Below are 18,155 nucleotides of genomic sequence, written 5' to 3' on the forward strand. Positions count from 1 at the left end.
AGGGAACTGAGGCACAGAGAAGTTAAGTGACTTGCCCACAGTCACACAGCCGATAAGTGGCAGAGCTGGGATTCGAACTCATGAGCCCTGACTCCAAAGCCCGTGCTCTTTCCACTGAGCCACGCTGCTTCAATACTGCCCCTGCTAACATAGCCCCTACCATGACTTGAGGTAATTGCCTTCTGGTGCTGCCAAATGGGTCAGGGGGCTGAGGCTGAACTGTAGTGGGATGGGGGAGAGCAGTCAGAGGGGATGTCGTGGAGTAGGTTCTAGGCAGAGGGGTGGACTGCCGCCTTGAACATCTTCCTCACTCTTCTCTACCACCTGCTCTCATCCAGCCAGCCCACTATAAATATTGGTTTGGGGCTGGAAGAACTGAGAGTAAGATACAGTTAGAAGGTAACTTGTGAGCTGGAGCGTAGCCAGAGAGAAGAGCTGATAGGAAAAAGGGATTTGGGTGGTAGAGAGTCCTAAAATCCAACTGTTAGGAGTTATTTAATGGGAGGAGACTAAGAACTACATTGTAATTATAATGATTGTACTGTACTCTCCCAAGCATTTAGTACAGTGATCTGTACACAGTAAGTGCTCAGTAAATATCAATGGTGATGAATGATAATAATAACAATAGTATTTGTTAAGCACTTATGATGTGCCAAGCACTGGAATAGATGCAGGTTAATCAGGTCTCACATAGGGCTGACAGGTACTGAATCTCCATTTTCCAGATGAGTGAACTGAAGCATAGAGAAGTTAAGTGATTTGCCCAAGGTCACATAGCAACAAATGTCAGATTAAATTAGAACCCGAGTCCAAACTGTGACAAACTATTACTTTTAATGCTCATCTTCATCTGGAAGGTGTGTCTCTGTTTTGGAGCCATTCCCTTGGTCTTGGTGGGAAAGAAATTTCTTTCTCAGTTACTGCTGCCAGGCTGATCTTTTAGCTGCTGTGGATGTTCAACAATCCACTGTTTTTGAACTGTTTCACTGTTTTTGGTCATTATTTAAACTGTGAGCCAAATGTAGGGCAGGGATTTAGTCCCCCCCCTTTTGAATTTGTATCTACGTCTGTGTTTAGAACAGTGCTTGACACATAGTAAGTGCTTAACTACCATTGAAATATATTCATATATCTATCTATATGCAATACATGTGTGTGTGTGTCATGTCTGCATACCTGCTTGAATTTGTTTTCTTTGAATGCACCTTTCAGTAACCACTGAAAGGTGCTCATGAGTTTGAATCCCAGCTCTGCCACTTGTCAGCTGTGTGACTGTGGGCTAGTCACTTAACTTCTCTGTGCCTCAGTTCCCTCATCTGTAAAATGGGGATTAAGACTGTGAGCCCCACGTGGGACAACCTGATTCCCCTGTGTTTACCCCAGCGCTTAGAACAGTGCTCTGCACATAGTAAGCGCTTAACAAATACCAACATTATTATTATTATCACTTGAATATTCTCAATTATCCATTCTCTTTGTGTCTCACCCACCACAGTTATGCTGCTGTGAGTATTGCTGGTTTATTTTTTAATTTTGCTTGGTGATTTTCTGCTTGAGGGTCAATACCACCAATTACTTTTAATGTATGCTGCCAAGTATCTAATACAGTTTTCTAAATACAGTAGTTGCCCAGTAATTGCCACCGGGCATAGCCACCTTTCCAAAATGTGGAACTTTGGTCATGAGAGATACCTTGCTTTGCCTGTTCAGAGCCTTAGCACTGCTATAGGCTCAACTCAATTTCTTTCAGGCTCTAGGCAAGTGTTAATTTGCATAGCTGATAGGGTTTGGTGTTGACTCCCGTTGCTCTTCATTATAATTAAGAATTGTGATAATGTCTAAGAGGCTCTAAAACTGGAAATGAAAGATGAATAGTAATGTGGCATTGCAGCTATGCTTGATCTATAATTCATCAGACTTTGCAATATGGATGTACTAGGCTGTCCCTTTCATATGAATTACTTTTGGACAGGTGGATGAGACCTCTACCTGCCAATATGGTATCTTGAAGAAACCACTCTATAAATAGCTGTTGTAATGAACAGATTAGTCTGAAAGAGATTATGAGTTTCACCTTCCAGGATTTCTGTCCTCACAGGATCTGCTTAAGGAGAATTTACCCCATAAATAAGTGGAAGATCAAACAGTGCTGGGAAGGGAGATAATTTTAATAAGCCTTCTAAAACACTGTCAGAAGTTTAATGTTTGCCAAAACTACAAATATGATCTCTACCTAGAAGCACTGGATCATTTCTAAAAATGCTATAGTACTTTGACAAATAATAAAATTCCCTTTGCAAATATGATTATAGGAGTAACCAATGTGGGTCATTAATTCTTATCTTCAGAAGTTGGGAAGGAGACTGTAAGCTCCTTGTCAGCAGGGAACATGTCTACCAACTCTGTCATATTCTAATCTTGCCAGCACTTAGGTCAGTGTTCTGCACATGGTAAGTGCTCAATAAATATCATTGAATGATTATGTACTCCCTTTCACATAACCAGTGCTTTCATTCTCCCTTGAAAGGGAAATGGATTGATAAAAATTATTGAAAAATTATTTCTTTGGTAGGCCAAGCTTTCCCCTATTTTTCCCTCTCCCTTGGAGAAAGGGTCTCCTGGGCCCATGAGGCAGCAATTCCCAAGAGAGGATGCATCTTGGGAGAAAGCTGCTTCCTCATCTAAAATATGTACTAAAGTCATTTCATCTGGGGGAAATAACTTATGAATGTTTGCTGTATTACTTCAGTGGAATCACCTAGAAAGTTTTTAGTCTTCCCAAGTTATGAAAACTTGTAAATACTGGGATGTATTTAGCTAGTTTAGAGCTTTAAGTAATTTGTCAAGCCCTGTATGGCAGAATAAAGTTTCATTGCCACTTGATGTGTGCCCTACACACTGCAAGAACTGTCTGAAACTGAATCTTAACTTTTATGGGGGTGAATAAAAAATTTTTTCAGTTAGTTTCTGGGGGAAAAAAAAAACACCCTTCTCGAATATTTTAAACCTCCTGAGAGTATCAAGTTTATTTAGCTAGCCCAGATGATTTTTGAATTATATGAACACTCTGTGAATTCACAAGATATTGGATCTGCAACTTTAATGCCATTTTTTAAAGGAAACACACATTTCTATGCCGTTTCCTTGACAAAAGATTTACTTTCAAACTCTTCCATGACTTAAAGTTTTGCCATGCACAAGGGGACTGTACAGCATTTAGTACAATGATCTGCACACAGTAAGTGTTCAATAAGTACCACTGATTGACTCATTATAGTATTGATACAGTTGCATGGAGTTCATTTTCTGGAGCTTAGTGACTCCAATCAACAGTTGATATTGGTGAACATTTTTACCAATTTGTGCAGATGGTTTATGTATTTCTATATGGTTACTTATGGTTATGTGTGTATGGCTTAGGTATGTGTGGATGAAGAACAGTCCTTTATATTTGAAAATAATGTTACTCTTGAAGAGTGTGGGTAGGTTTAAATTAAGGGATCCATTTATGCCACCCATAACTCATTTTGCACTATGTTGTGTTTGTCATTTGCAGCACCCTTTGTTGTTTTCCAATCTCCCTCTCAGAATCTTAATCTTTCCAATGACTGGTACTAGTTTGCTGGAAAAGGCTGTCTCGAATGGTGTGTTTAGCTCTTTAATGAATTGTGAAACTCTGAAATGTAAAAGGAAGGGAAATGGCACCCAGGTGGGATTGGTTGACAATCTCTTTGATACCAGCAGCATGGAAAGCAACTGAAATAGCAGGAAACTTGTCTACCAACTGCTCTCCCAAGTGCCTAGTACAGTGCTCTGCACACAGTAAGTGCTCAGTAGAGTTGAACTTTAACCAGTCAAAGTATGAATGCAAATTATGTTTGTGTATTCATATATGTGGATATATTCATATTCAGAAAGGATATAGGTAAGTATTTTATTTTTATCTTTGTCAAAAAAATCCAGCTATTTACTATAATGTACATTTGTACTTCCTAGAAAGTTCTCCAGTTTAGTAGCCACAATCACAGTAATTCCAATGCCTAAAAAAATTTGATAATCTTGGTCATTAATCTATCAGGAAAATCAAGGACTCTTTTATTTCTTAAGTTGATGATTTTCTAAAATGCTTCTCAATTTAAGGAAAGCATGTTAAGACATCACCTCTGAGTTCAATGTTGTAAATAAACACAGTTCTCTCATGATGATAGTATAAAACAAATCTGTTTATTAAGTACATACTGCAATTTGAAGTTGAAATGCATATTAATCTCTGAATAGTTACTCTGAAATTGCTATCTTATACATGCCTAGTAAATCTTTTTTTTCATCCATTATTTCCAAGTAAGGCCATGTAGCGTATCTCTCGTACTAGACTGTAAGCTCCTTGAGGACAAGGATCATGTCTACAAGTCTATTGTACTCTTCCAAATGTTTAGTAGAGTGCTCAGCATAAAGTAAGTGCTCCCATTGGATTAATCGACATTGGTCCATATAATCCATAGAAATCACAAATCTAATTAATGTTCATAGTTACTAATCCATTAGGAAGTCTCAGTGAATATGGAAAAACTATTTCATATAGCTTAATGATTGCTTACTGCTTCTGGCCCTTTCAATTTTCCTTCTCTTTTATTTTCAGAAGAAAAAAACCTAGGGACCATGTAAAAACTTCAGTACAGATGTGTGCTTTCTGCTTCCGTGTAGAATTTACTGAATTAGTAAACTAAAATTCATGTATGGGTGGATTAGTTGTTCCACTCTGTAAATTGCTTTTGCCATTTTGATATCTTATCATGAAAGATAATTGATTCCAACCTATGCTGTGGTGTGTCTTAGAAAATACTAAGTACTCTGACAGAACAAAGACAACGCAGAGAGGCCATACTGAATGAATAACAAAAGCAGGCACATTTATCACTGCAGATAACTCCATAGAATGTTTTAGGTAGAAAACACTGAAAACATATTCAGAACCAAAAATCATCTCCACCACTGCTTCTAGTACTTGCTCTTTCTCTGCCTTTTAACCGCAGGATTTCCATGATACTTCGTGCATATACATCTCGCAAGTTAACACTAATACTTGAGTCTGTGGCTATATTTTTTGTGAGTTTCTTCAAAGCTTCCCTTTGCCGAACAGCTGCTTCTTTTAGCTTCAAAGTGAAATAACAAGCAGAGAAACGATCATTTATTATTGCAATAGGCAAGGCCAGAACTAGTATCCCTGATAGTATACACATGAAGGCCACTATTTTACCCATGGTAGTGTCTGGTCTAATGTCACCATAACCAACAGTTGTCATAGAAGTTGTTGCCCACCACCATGCCCAGGGCACACTTGTGAAAGTTGTATCAGGAATACTCTGTTCCACAAAATATTCCACAGTTGAAAATATAGAAATTCCTACAGAAAGGAAAAGCAGCAGCAGACCAACTTCTTCATAACATTGAGTGATGGTAATCCCAAGAGATCGTAACCCTGTAACATAAAAAAAATTGTAATAGTATTACATAATGATCCAAATATAATGATGCTTGCCTGTAACATCTTTTCCCAGAAAATTTCAGAGTTATGACACCATTATAATAATTGTTCTCAAAATACCTTGTGAAGTAGGGAGGAATAAGCATTTTGTCCATATCATAGATGGAGAAATGAGGCAGGGCAGCTAGAGGAATCTGTCCAGTTTCTCTGACAGAACTCCTGAATTCTTATGAAGTCCTGCATCCTCTAGATTTCCCAATCACTACATTGGGATTTCAAGCATTAATCAGAAGTCTTTTTGACTCTTTGTGGCTATTGCATTCACTAAAATTAGTCTTTTGGACATTCCTGCCTTCTGAAAATTAATTTTATTGGAATGGAGTTTTTTTTACAAAGACCTAACAGGAATTTTTTAAAAATTATGTTTTTTGTCTTCTGCAGATATGTGAAAAAGCAGATGTGCATTATCCAATGAATAATAGGCCTTTGTATCTTTAAACTGATATTGGCCTTCACTGCCCTGGTCCCGCTCTTCCTTTCCAACTGATATATTCAATCCATAATTAATTCCTGTTGGTTTGACCTTCACAACATTACTAAAATCCACCCTTTCTTCTCCATCTAAACTACTACCATGCTAATTCAATCCCTTATCCTATCCCAACCTAATTACTGTATCAGCCTCCTTGCTGACCTCCCAACCTCCTGTCTCTCCCCACTCCAGTCTGTACTTAGCTCTGCTGCCTGGATCATTTTTCCACAGAGGCATTCAGGCCATGTTTCCCCACTCCTCAAGAACCTCCAGCATTTACCCATCCACCTCTGCTTCAAACAGAAACTCTTTATCATTGGTTTTAAAAACACTCAATCACCTCTCCCCTTCCTACTCACCTCGCTACTCTCCTACTACAACCCAGCCCGCATATTTTATAACTCTAATGCCAACCTTCATTCATTCATTCAGTCATATTTATTGAGAGCTTACTGTGTGCAGAGCACTGTATAAGTGCTTGGAATGTACAATTCAGCAACAGAGAGAGACAATCCCTGCCCACTTTCTCACTTTACCTCCTGATCTCTTGCCCACATCCTGACTGTCCTGGAATGCCCTCCCCAAATCCTACTCTTTCCTGCTTCAAAACCTTTTGAAGGCATGTTTCCTTCAAGAGGACTTTCCGGACTAAGCGCTCCTTTCCTCTTCTCCCACTCCCTTCTGCTTCACGCAGACTTATTCCCTTTATTCACCCCCTCCCCCTACCCAGTCCCAAAATACTTATGTACATATCTGTAATTCATTTATTTATATTAATATCTGTCTTCCCCCCAACCCCGTCTAGACTGTAAGGTCATTGTGGACAACTCTCCCAAGTGCTTAGTACAGTACTCTGTGGAAGTACGCGCGGAGAAGCAGCGTGGCTCAGTGGAAAGAGCCTGGGCTTCGGAGTCAGAGGTCATGAGTTCGACCCCGGCTCTGCCACTTGTCAGCTGTATGACTGTGGGAAAGTCACTTAACTTCTCTGTGCCTCAGTTCCCTCATCTGTAAAATAAGGATTAAAAGTGTGTGAGCCGCATGTGGGACAACCTGATTACCCTGTATCTCCCCCAGTGTTAGAACAGTGCTCGGCACCTAGTAAGCACTTAACAAATACCAACATTATTACTCTGCCCACAGTAAGTGCTCAATAAATATGATTGACATGATAAATGGACAGAAAGAAAGGCAGAGTGATATTTTCCATTTTCAATTTCAAGGAATCATTATTCTGCTTTCTTGAGGGCCAGGCTAGTCTAGCTCCCTCCCAAAGGATCTAAGGATAAAACCACGGGACTATCAGTCTATTTTCTTACACTAGGTTTCGGGACCAAATATATCGTTCCAGCAGCTTTTTAAAAAAATCCAACACTGAGCCTATGACTTAACCATGCATAAGTACTGGGGGGGCTAGTTTTGCCTCCAAACCTAGCAAAACTCCAACGCTCTGTAGGAAGCAAGTATGAGAAGCAGCATGGCATAGTGGCGTCAGAAGGTCATGGTATCTAATCCCTGCACCAACACATGTCTACTGTGTGACCTTAGGCAAGTCATTTCACTTCTCCATACCTCAGTTACCTCATCTGTAAAATGGGGATTGAGACTGTTAGCCCCACATGGGAAAGGGACTGTATCCAACCCAATTTGTTTGTATCCACTCCAGTGCTTAGTACAGTGCCTGTCACATAAGTGCTCATCAAATGTTATTGTCATTATTATTATGAAGGTGGCACTCCATGTGTACTTAGCTGCTCCACCCCCTTCCCTTTTAGGCAATGGGTGCCTTTTTTCTGGACATGAGGAGAGTTGATGGTGGGACTCTACATCCTTGGGGATTTTCCACTTCAGTCAATTGTACTTATTGATTTCTTACTGTGTGCACAGCACTATACTCTCCCTAGTACTTAATAAAATATAACGGACACGTTCCCTACCCATAACAAGCTTATGATCTAGAAGGGGAGACAGACATTTACATAACTAAAATTACAGGTATCTACATAAGTGCTATGGGTCTGGGAGGGGTGATGAATAAAAAGAGCATGTCAAGGAGAGCACGGAAGGCAGTGGAAGAAGAGAAAAAAAGGGCTTAATCAGGGAAGGCCTCTTGGAGGAGATGTGCCTTCAATAACACTTGAAGGTGGGGAGAGTAATGGTCTGTCGGATATGAAGAGGGAGGCCGTTCCAGTCCAGGGTCAGGATGTGATTGAGAGGTTGGTGGCCAGATAGTTGAGATCTAGCCAAGGCAGTGCCGGGGATTGAATGATAGCACGCCACAATTCAGGCAGCAGTGATTGAGAGTTGAGGGGAGAGAGAGAGATTAGCTTTGAAGAAGCATATTTCTCCTGGAAACTAAGGAATTTAGGGCTCTACTATTATAGGCCCCATGCCCTCTCCCCCTACCCCTGGTTGGCTCCCATCATGCTCTAAAACTGTTAAATCATTTGTAAGCTCCTTGAGGACAGGAAACTTTCTTTCTGCTTCCCCCAAACTCTTAATATAGTGCCTGGCACTCAGTAGGCACTTAGTAAGTACTGTTGATTAATTACTCATATGTCATGCATTCCTTAAAATCTCAGCCTGTTTTGTGGGGTGAACACAGTTCTTTTAGGGAGTCAAGTTACCACTTACACCAGTTTGTGACTTTCATAATTGACAAGTTTAATACAAGAAAGTGCGGGACTATAATACAAGAAAGTGCGGGACTCCTTCTGGATGAAATGCTTGGTACTCTTTTTGGATTCTTCCTGCTGCTGCCTGAGAATTATATTATTATTATTTTTTAGTCTGACTAAAATCTCTCAATGAAAAATTAAAAGCTTCAGGATTGTGTAGCAAGGTGTCATCTAATCATAGGCTGACATTTTAAGGAATGTATGGCATCTGAGCAATCTGATGAAAGGAATCAACTATGAAGAACTCTCAAAGGCCCCAGTGTTTGGCCAAAGGAGCTCTTGTTATGTTTTCTTGTTGTTGTTTTTCCCCACCAAGAAATGGACAATTTTGAATAGGAAGCTGCATTTTTAATTAGCTCCCTGGAACTGCCTATATGTTATGATTTTGATAAGTAACTCCTGGTTGGGGGACAAAGACCCAGTGATTGGGTAACTCCACACATGTTCAGCGGGATTTTAAGTGGAGGTTCCATACCTAACCCAGATACTACACACTATAAATGGGGAAAGGAAAGGGGGAATCTTTCAACCTTCAATGGAGCCTCTTGAAAACCCTGTAAGGGCTACAATTTTGTCTCCCCTTGTTCCCTGTACATTGGAGATAACTACACCGTCACTGAGCTTGCTTATCACACCCCCAGGTGTTGGTCTTTCAGAGAGTGTCTCAGTGGTATTCTGGGGCAATGCTTCTCTGCTGAGTTTCAGGGAAGTAAGGAATCCTATTCAGATATATCTGGAGCCGGATTCTCATTTCATCAATTCTTTGGAGATCCCTAGAGCTCTCAGAGCAAATATACTGCTTCATGGCATTTTCAGGATTGCCTGCTTATAGTGTGGTAGAAGTGGGAAACTGCTTAAGACCAAGATAGATGTGTCCAAATTGGAACTGAACCTTGAAGGAATTCTGCAGGGAGAATTCCTAGAAGAATGCCTGCATTTTAACCTGAAGACAATGCATTTCCAGTTGAGACCAAAAGATACCTTCTAAGAATTAGTTTTACTCTGTCTGACTCAGTCACCACTAAATGGTGGAACAAAAGTTGGTGTTTCTTTACTAGTTTCTAAAAATAGCCTATTGCCAAATGTTGATAAGCAATTAATCTGTGGGTAGCATGTTGTAGTGGAAATAGAAGTGGTGAAGCAGTATGGCCTAGTGGAAAGAACACAGGCTTGGGAGGCAGAGGACTAACCCTGGCTCTGCCAATTGCTTGCTGTGCAACCTTGGGTATGTCACAACTTCTCTGGGCCTGAGTTCCCTCAATGGGAATTAAATGCCTGTTCTCCCTCCTACTTAGACTGTGAGCTCCATGTGGGAAAGGGACTGTGTCTAACCTAATTAACTTGCACCTACCCAAACTCTTAGAACTGTGTTTGATACATAGTAAGCGCTTAACAAATACCATAAAAAATTAGCTTGGAGTTAGGAAGTAGGAGACTGGGTTTTAATCTCAGCTCTTCCACTGGCCTGCTGGGTGACTTTGAGTAACTCACTTATCCTCATTAGTAAAATGGGGGTAACAATACCTATCTCTCCCTACCATACAAAGATGGTGTTAGGATCAGTGGCATAATTGATGTGAAAGTGCTTTGAAGAAATAAGTACTATACAAATGCAAGGTATTACTCAATATGCTTAACAATCTAAACTTTTAAAAGTGTCAATTTGGGAACACTGGGTCACAGTTGTGCAGTCTATAATTAAATGGCAAAGTCTGAGTGAAAAAGCTTATTTTATGTTTGGTTGTTAAAGAGAAAATTCCCAACATATCCCCTAATCAAATCCTGGATGAAACTAGCTCTGTTTATTTTTGAAGGCAGATAAATTAATAGTAATGATAATTGTGGTATTTTTATGTGCTTATTATATGGCAAGCACGGTTGGAAATTCTGGGATAGAAGCAAGTTTTTCAGATTGGATAAAGGCCCTGTCCTACTTTGGGTTCACAGTCCAAGAGGAAGAACAGGTATTGCATCCCCATTTTACAGATGAAGAAACTGAGGCACAGAGAAGTTAGATGACTTGCCCTAGGTCACACAACAGGCAAATGTAATAGTTAGGAATAGAGCCTAAGTCTTCTGACTCCCAGGCTGAAGATCTTTCCACTAGGCCATGTTTTCCAACTTTGATGTTAACTAGCAAACATCCTATTTTTTGGCGAAGTTTTGCAGTCTAGGCAAGGGACTGTTGTATGGGGGAATAAGTCTAGCAATAAAGGGAATAGAAGAAGAATAAAGTGGACTGGGAATCAGAAGACCTGGTTTCTAATCCAGCTCTGCCAAACGCTTTGGTGAGTCGCAACTTCTCTGTGCCTCAGTTCTCCTGTTCTCCCTTCTGCTTAGTCTGTGACTCTGATGTAGGACAAGGACAGTGACCAACTTAATTCCTTTGTATCTACCCCAGCACTTAGAACAGTGTTTGACACATAAGTGCTTAACAAATACTATAAAAAAGAAAAAAATGGAAGATGAAGGTGTATAAGCCACTGAGACTGAGGGTTTACCTCTATTGCACTCTTTCAAGTGCTGCATATAATAGGCACTTAGTGAATTACAGCAACCCCCTCCCCATTATCCTCCTCCTCTTCATTGTTCCCGCCCTCAGTTAATCAGTGGTATTTGAGTGCTTGGTACTCAGCACTACCTGGTGCACGGGCTTGAAACTCTAAGGCACTAGCTTGTATCTTTGATGTTAATGTACCCTGATTCTTCGTTTCCTTATGAAAGCTTTTATTTCTGCCTCAAAAATCAGGGAAACGGGTTTGGGGAGTGGGGGGAGAGATAGGGAAAGGGGGGAAGAAATATGTGAGTAAATGACATATCAAAGAATAATAAACTCAGATATTTGATTCTAGAGACCAAAGGTGATATAAATCAAAACACTGTTTTAACAGCTTTGCCCATCCCACTTCAAATGTGGAAGAATTTAACTCAGTTACAATTTTGATAAACTTCACATACTCATAGTCAATGCAAAGACTAAGTGCAAAATTCCTCTAATAGATCATTTTAAATATAGTGATATCAGGCTGTAGTTGCAATTTTTAACCTGTCTATAAACTGGGATGATCCTTGTTTAAGAAGTGAGAAGCCTTGAAGGGAAGTGATATAAAGGACAAATTACAGTTATTTTCTACTCACCTCCCCTACATTTTTTTTTGAAAAGAAAATGAGAGGCTCAAGTGTGCATTTAGAAATCAAATGCCTGGGAAGCATTTGTATATGTGTATTTAGAAAGCATCCCATTATGTCTGTCAGAAAACAAAGACTGGTTCTTTTCAGAGTTGTTTGTGGAAAACCTCTGATCAGAGCCAGTTATGTAAACTGGAGTAGAAAATGTGACTAGAGAATCTTTAAGGGAAATTCCAATTTTGGGGTGATTCAAATGAATAAGGCTTTATTTGCTGTGTTTTCAACTCTATAACATGTCCCTTTCTTCCTGTGCCCATGGGCTTAACATGTCTTGCAATGGAATTTCCTAGAAGCTAGAGATTATATGTTTAGTATGATTCAGCTTTTCTCCAGAGACTAGTACAGTTGTTGTTAAGATTTCTGATGTCTCAAATTGCTGCTGCTTCCCAAGTCATAGAGATACCCCTGATTGGAAATTAATGCCCTCTAAATAATAATAATAACAATTATGATATTTGTTAAGTGCTTACTATGTGCCAAGCACTGTTCTAAGTGCTGGGGTAGACACAAAGTCATCAGGTTGTCCCACATGGGGCTCACAGTCTTAATCCCCATTTTCAGATGAGGTAACTGAGGCACAGAGAAGTTAAGTGGCTTGCCCAAAGTCACACAACTAACAGAGCCGGGATTAGAATGGAGTCCATGGCTAATTCCCTCCTGTGAATTCTCTCCCAATGCTAAGTGAAGTGTTCTGCGCAGAGTTAAGTACTCGATAGATACTACTATTACTATTACCACTAGCACACAAAGTGCTCAATAGATACTATTATTACTATTATCACCATTACTACAGTCACTACCTGTCAAGCTTTATCTGGGAGCTGTGAGGGAGGCCGGAAATGTGCAATGTCCAGGTGTGGATCTTGATTGGCCGTGGGGTGTTTAGCCCTGGGAAGAACAGGAATGGATGGAACAGCAAAATGCTTTCAACCCCAGTTAGAGTCTGCTCAACATACATACAGAGGTCCCCGAGTCCACGGCTTGACAGTTGGTATGCCCTCAGATAATCGGTTATAAAAAAGGGCAAGGGGCCTTTTCGAGAGGATGAAAAGCCAGGCAGCCAACACTTTTTCATGTGCTGTTGTGTGATCTGCTAAGCTTCAAGTTGAAACATTTATAGGATTCAGGGCAGGGAGAGGGTGGGGAGCTACATCTGAGAAGGGAAAATATATTTCTAGAAGGAAGGTGCAGTTGTAATCCAGTTAGAGCACTCTGAGTTATTTGATCCATCAGTTTATGGTAGCAGAGCTCCTAGCATTGACAATGGAAGAAAAAGTACAGCAACAAAGTGTGAATACCTGCTGAGTGTCTGCCCAGCTTTAACATACGCAGAGCCCTGAGCAGTCTCAAGACCTGTACGATGCGACCCACGTTTTCCAGCTCTTGTGTAGTCTCACCTTCACTCAGGTTCTCCACCAGCAGGGTGATGTAGAAGGGAAGAATAGCCAGAAGGTCGATGATGTTGGCCACTTTTCTTAGGAAGTGACATCGGTCTCGTACACAGAGCAAGCGCAAGGCAAATTCTCCAGTGAACCAGGTAATGCACAGGTACTCTAGACCTTCCAGGAGCTGAGGATTCAACCAGCCAAAATCTGTTGACATCAAGGCCATGTTGGCGATGGACATAATCACAAAGATGATGGATATGGTGCCAAAAATCCTGGCAGCAGTCGAAGACCTGGGTTTCTCCAAGATATCCCAAAGTCTTTGCCTGGAATTAGGGCAGGGCCCCTGAGAGAAATCTTGCTCACTTTCTTGCTGACTCTCCTGGTCATCATTGTCATTTTTGAAGTCTAGAGTCTCGCTTAGCTCTTTCCTCCTGAAGTACCTGTCCGAGAGGGTAACGTGGTTAATCAAATGAAATGAAGGTGTAAACTCCAGCAGGAAGAAGCTTCTGCACAGCCTATTTTCTCCAAACCAAATGTCTAGGAACTTCTTTAGAAAACCTTGATGACTCAGACTGACTTTTCAATTTCTCTTGAAAGGCTACTGGTAAAATCCGAAACTATTTCCTTAAGAGACCCTCTTATATGACTGAATCCATGGAGAATGACTTCTCACTTGATATCTATTTTTTCTTTTTTTCCCAATACTATGTTCCTCTTCACCTCTAGAAAATGAACTGAGCTGTACCACATTTCTTTCTCATCTACAAGAACTAATTTCCCTCCTTTTAAGCTCTTTCTGAAAATACTGACCTAAACCTCTAAGTACTTCAAGAACTTAAGGGTCCCAAGGATCCTCCTCATTGGCTTTAAATCCCTCAATCAGATCTCTTCTTCCTATCTCACTTCACTGATCTCTTACTATAACACAATCCCCACACCCTCCTCCTCTAACAACCACCTACCCTCTGTACCTCAGTTTCATCTTTACTGCCTTCAACCCCTTGCCTCCTTCAGGCCTGAAACTCCCTCCCCCTTCATATCCAGCAGTCCACCACTCTCTCCACCTCGTGGCTCAGTGGAAAGAGCACGGTCTTGGGAGTCAGAGGTCATGAGTTCGAATCCCTTCTCTTCCACTTGGCAGCTGTGTGACTGTGGGCAAGTCACTTAACTTCTCTGTGCCTCAGTTACCTCATCTGTAAAATGGGGATTAAGACTGTGAGACTCATGTGGGACAACCTGATTACCCTGTATACCCCAGTGCTTAGAACAGTGCTCTGCACATAGTAAGCGCTTAACAAATACCAACATTATTATTATTATTATTATTATTCAAACCCCTCCTAAAATCACATCTCCTTCAAGAAGCTTCCCTGACTAAATTCTCATATGCCCTATCCTCCCTTCCCTGTGCATCACCTTATGCACTTAGCTGTGTACCTCTTAAGCACTTTGGTGAGTCCCAGACCCAGAGTATTTATGTACCTGTTCTTATACCCTATTATTCCCCATGTCTGCAATTTATTTTCATATCTGTCTCCCCCAGTTGACTAAAGGCTTCTTGTGGGCAGGGATCATTTCTACCTACTATGTTGTACTTTTCCAAACTGCATAGTACAGTAAGGGCTCTGTGTACTATAAGCACTGCATCAATCATATTTATTGAGTGCTTACTGTGTGTTTAACACTGTACTAAGTGCTGGGAAGAGTACAATATCAGAGTTGGTAAACACATTTCCTGGTCACATCAAGCTCAAATGAGCCAACACAGTACATAAGGGACTTCTAAGCTCAGACTGTTTAGCCTACTCCTGAACTCACACTCACCCAGACTGTTTTAATTGATCAGTCAGTCAATCCATGATATTAATGCATACAGTAGTTTAGCATCCAGGCAGGGAGGGGTCAGCACCGATTGTTAGTAAATTTGATATTAATTGCCTGGCTGCAACCCTCCTCCCGAGAAAGGACTGCCTCTGCTCAGCATGCACTGTTCAAAGAGCTAAACGGCAGGTGGTCCCACTACCATGTGCTGGCAGGGAAGAAGACAGTGAACAGGAAGCCCGACTGTACCTGTCCCTGCAGCAGGAATCGATGCTCAGCTCATCGATGCCCCAGTACTGGATCTCCTGCAGGAAGGAGAGGGCACACAGCTGTTCCATGACATGCAGGTGTCCAGTCTGGTAGTAGTGTAGGATGTAGCGGAAGGCCTGGGAGCTGCGGTCGAAGAAGTACTCATTGTCCACTGGGTTGGCATCGTCACAGAGCTCCAGGGTGGAAGCAGGGGCCGGGGCTCCCGGAGGGCGGCGGGATGACACCACCACGGCCAGCTTGCCCAGCCGCGTGTCCGGGAAGCAGGACAGCACACGCTGGGACACAACAAAGCGGCTGCCGCCCACATTGACAATGAAACAGTCCAAGGAAGGGCCTTCCCCCAGACCCAGTGACTCCACTTCCTCCTCGCTGCAGAAGACGCTGGACTCCAAAGAGGTCAGGGAGTCGCTGTCCTGCTGGATCTCATGGGCCTCAAATGGAGGTTCCTCCATCCTGTCTGCTGGTCTCTGTGGGCACAAGCACAGGGCAAAGCACTGGGAAAGGCAGGACTGACTTCTGGAACCTTTACAGACTCTTTCTCTCCCAAACTGGGGGAGGCAAGGGTGACTCTCAGCACCCTTAGCAGACTTTCCGACCCTGGCATCGGGAGAGACAGAGCTGACTGCCAGAACCCTTAGAAGCCTCTCTCTCTCTCCCCTTCCCTGTGGGAGGCAGGGATCCTCTCTCTAGACTGTAAGCCTGTTACAGGCAGGGATTGTTTCTCTATTGCTGTATAATACCTTCCAAGTGCTTAGTACAGTGCTCTGCACACAGTAAGCACTCGATAAGAAGTAGTGTGGGTCAGCGGAAAGAGCCCGGGCTTGGGAGTCAGAGGTCATGGGTTCTAACCCCAGCTTCGCTACTTGTCAGCTATGGGACTTCGAGCAAGTCACTTAACTTCTCTGTGCCTCCGTTACCTCATCTGGAAAATGGGGATTAAGACTGTGAGCCCCACGTGGGACAACCTGATTACCTTGTATCTACCCCAGCACTTAGAACAGTGCTTGGCACATAATAAGCACTTAATAGATGCCATTATTATTATTGTTATAAATATGACTGACTGAATGAATGACTCCCAAGACCCTTTCTCAACTCTTCCTGCCCCCTGCTACACTAAAGCCCTGCAATTAGGAGTCTTGGGAAGAGCTGGAAGGGAAAGGACAGACACAGACTACTAGAAGGAGCCCAGAATTCCTCGAGGACAAAGTTGGGTAGAAGTTTATGGCCAGCCAGAAGACCTCAGCCCCCTGTCTGTCCGATCTGCAGAGTGTATCAGCCTGGATCATCCTCCCTGGGGCATGGGGGAAGCTGAACAGGAATCCTCAGAGAGCCAAAAGGATGGGGTTTTTAGGGGCAGCGATAGGCTTGACTAAATATCCACAGTGAGGATTAGGAAGAGGACAAGGAGGGTCCTGGGGTCGGCAGTGACCAGAGGGACTGGACCTCAAGATACGGGAGAGGAAGGGAAGGGAGAGGAATCTGTGCTCCTTACCCTGTGAACCTCGCACCTTCTCCCACCCTCTCTGTAGGGCTGCCCGAGGGCTGGGGGTTCGGGGAGCAGGAGGAGAGCCAGTCCTGCCTGCATCGTGCCAGCATGGAGAGTAAGCCCCCCTTCCACCACCCGGACGGCTGGAGAGGGTGGGGTAGGGGGGGACAGGGCCCGGGGGGCTCACCCGCGTGGCTCAGTGGAAAATCCGGGCTTGGGAGTCAGAGGTCATGAGTTCTAATTCCGATTCCGCCACTTGTCAGCTGTGTGCCTTTGGGCAAGTCACTTCACTTCTCTGGGCCTCAGTTACCTCATCTGTCAAATGGGGATTAAGAGTGCGAGCCCCACGTGGGACAACCTGATCACCTTATATCCCCTCAGCGGTTAGAACAGTGCTTTGCACATAGTAAGCGCTTAACAAATCCTACCATTATCGTTATTACTATTAATCTCCCTTCCTTTCTTTCCCTTCGCACCTCTCCGGCCCTTCCAGCCTCCCCCAGGAGCGGGCCGGGATGCTGCTCCAAAGAGCATCCCTCAGGAGCAGGAGCGGGCCGGGATGCTGCCCGGGACCTGACCCCGGGGCAAGAGGGCTAGTAGCCGGTCCCCCACGGCCTCCCCTCCCTCCTGGGTCCCCCTCGCCCTCTCAAAGACCTCCCACCCCCTCCCAGGTCCCCTCCCTCCCCCGTTCCGTCCCAAGTCCGGCCGTGGGAAAGGGCCAGATGTGTCCTACCTGGGCTCCCGGAGGCTCCGCACATCTGGTCTGTCCGGACTCGTCCCTTGCAGCGAGGCCAGCAGGCTGCTCCTGGGGGCGAGCTCTAGCCCCAGGGCCCTTCCCTTCGCCCTCCCTCCCCTGGGCTGCTCCTCCGGCCCCGGGCTGCTGCATCTGACCAGGCAGCCTGCTGGACCCTCACCCCCGCCGGACCTCCAGCCTCAGCGGCTCCCAGAACTTGCAGGGAAAATGGATTGGTGGGGCTGGGGGCGGGGAGGGGAGGGACGGATCTCGGGAGCCTGATTACAGCTAATGTTCTTTAAAAAAAACACACCAAAAAACAGGGAAAGGACTGGCTTTTCCTGTGTCTGTCATTTCACCTGCAACTTTCCTTTGCAGAAGCTCCGCCTTTGAACACATCCTCGCTGACCTCCCTGCCTCCTGGCTCTCCTTTCTCCAGTCCGGAGTTCAATCTACTGCCAGAATGGTTTTTCTAAAGAAACGGTTCACTCCGCAACTCCCTTCTCAAAAAACGCCCGATGGTGGTTCATCTTTCTTCGCTTCAGACAAAAACTCCTTTACCATCTCTTT

General features: G+C 43.3%; 1 protein-coding gene across 1 annotated transcript; it reads right to left on the bottom strand.

The window, feature by feature from the left end:
- Window positions 1-4,229: 4,229 nt before the first annotated feature.
- On the bottom strand, window positions 4,230-17,704 carry KCNV1 (potassium voltage-gated channel modifier subfamily V member 1). The gene is made up of 4 exons (XM_029063545.2): window positions 17,586-17,704; window positions 15,343-15,830; window positions 13,183-13,712; window positions 4,230-5,482 (listed from the first exon to the last, which is right to left on the bottom strand). The coding sequence occupies exons 2-4, from the start codon at window positions 15,813-15,815 to the stop codon at window positions 4,971-4,973; spliced, it is 1,515 nt and encodes a 504-aa protein (XP_028919378.1). The 5' UTR covers window positions 15,816-15,830; window positions 17,586-17,704; the 3' UTR covers window positions 4,230-4,970.
- Between the last annotated feature and the right edge of the window lie 451 nt (window positions 17,705-18,155).

This window comes from Ornithorhynchus anatinus, chromosome 4, assembly GCF_004115215.2.
Source record: "Ornithorhynchus anatinus isolate Pmale09 chromosome 4, mOrnAna1.pri.v4, whole genome shotgun sequence".
In the NCBI taxonomy this organism is placed as follows: domain Eukaryota; kingdom Metazoa; phylum Chordata; class Mammalia; order Monotremata; family Ornithorhynchidae; genus Ornithorhynchus; species Ornithorhynchus anatinus.

Excerpts from the sequence above, each read along its gene's own strand:
- KCNV1 (XM_029063545.2), bottom strand. The coding sequence starts at position 15,815 with ATGGAGGAACCTCCATTTGAGGCCCATGAGATCCAGCAGGACAGCGAC. Across the intron at positions 13,713-15,342 it reads GATTCCTGCTGCAGGGACAG|GTACTTCAGGAGGAAAGAGC; the intron begins GTACAGTCGGGC and ends CCTCTCGGACAG. Across the intron at positions 5,483-13,182 it reads GCTGGGCAGACACTCAGCAG|GGTTACGATCTCTTGGGATT; the intron begins GTATTCACACTT and ends TTTATGTTACAG.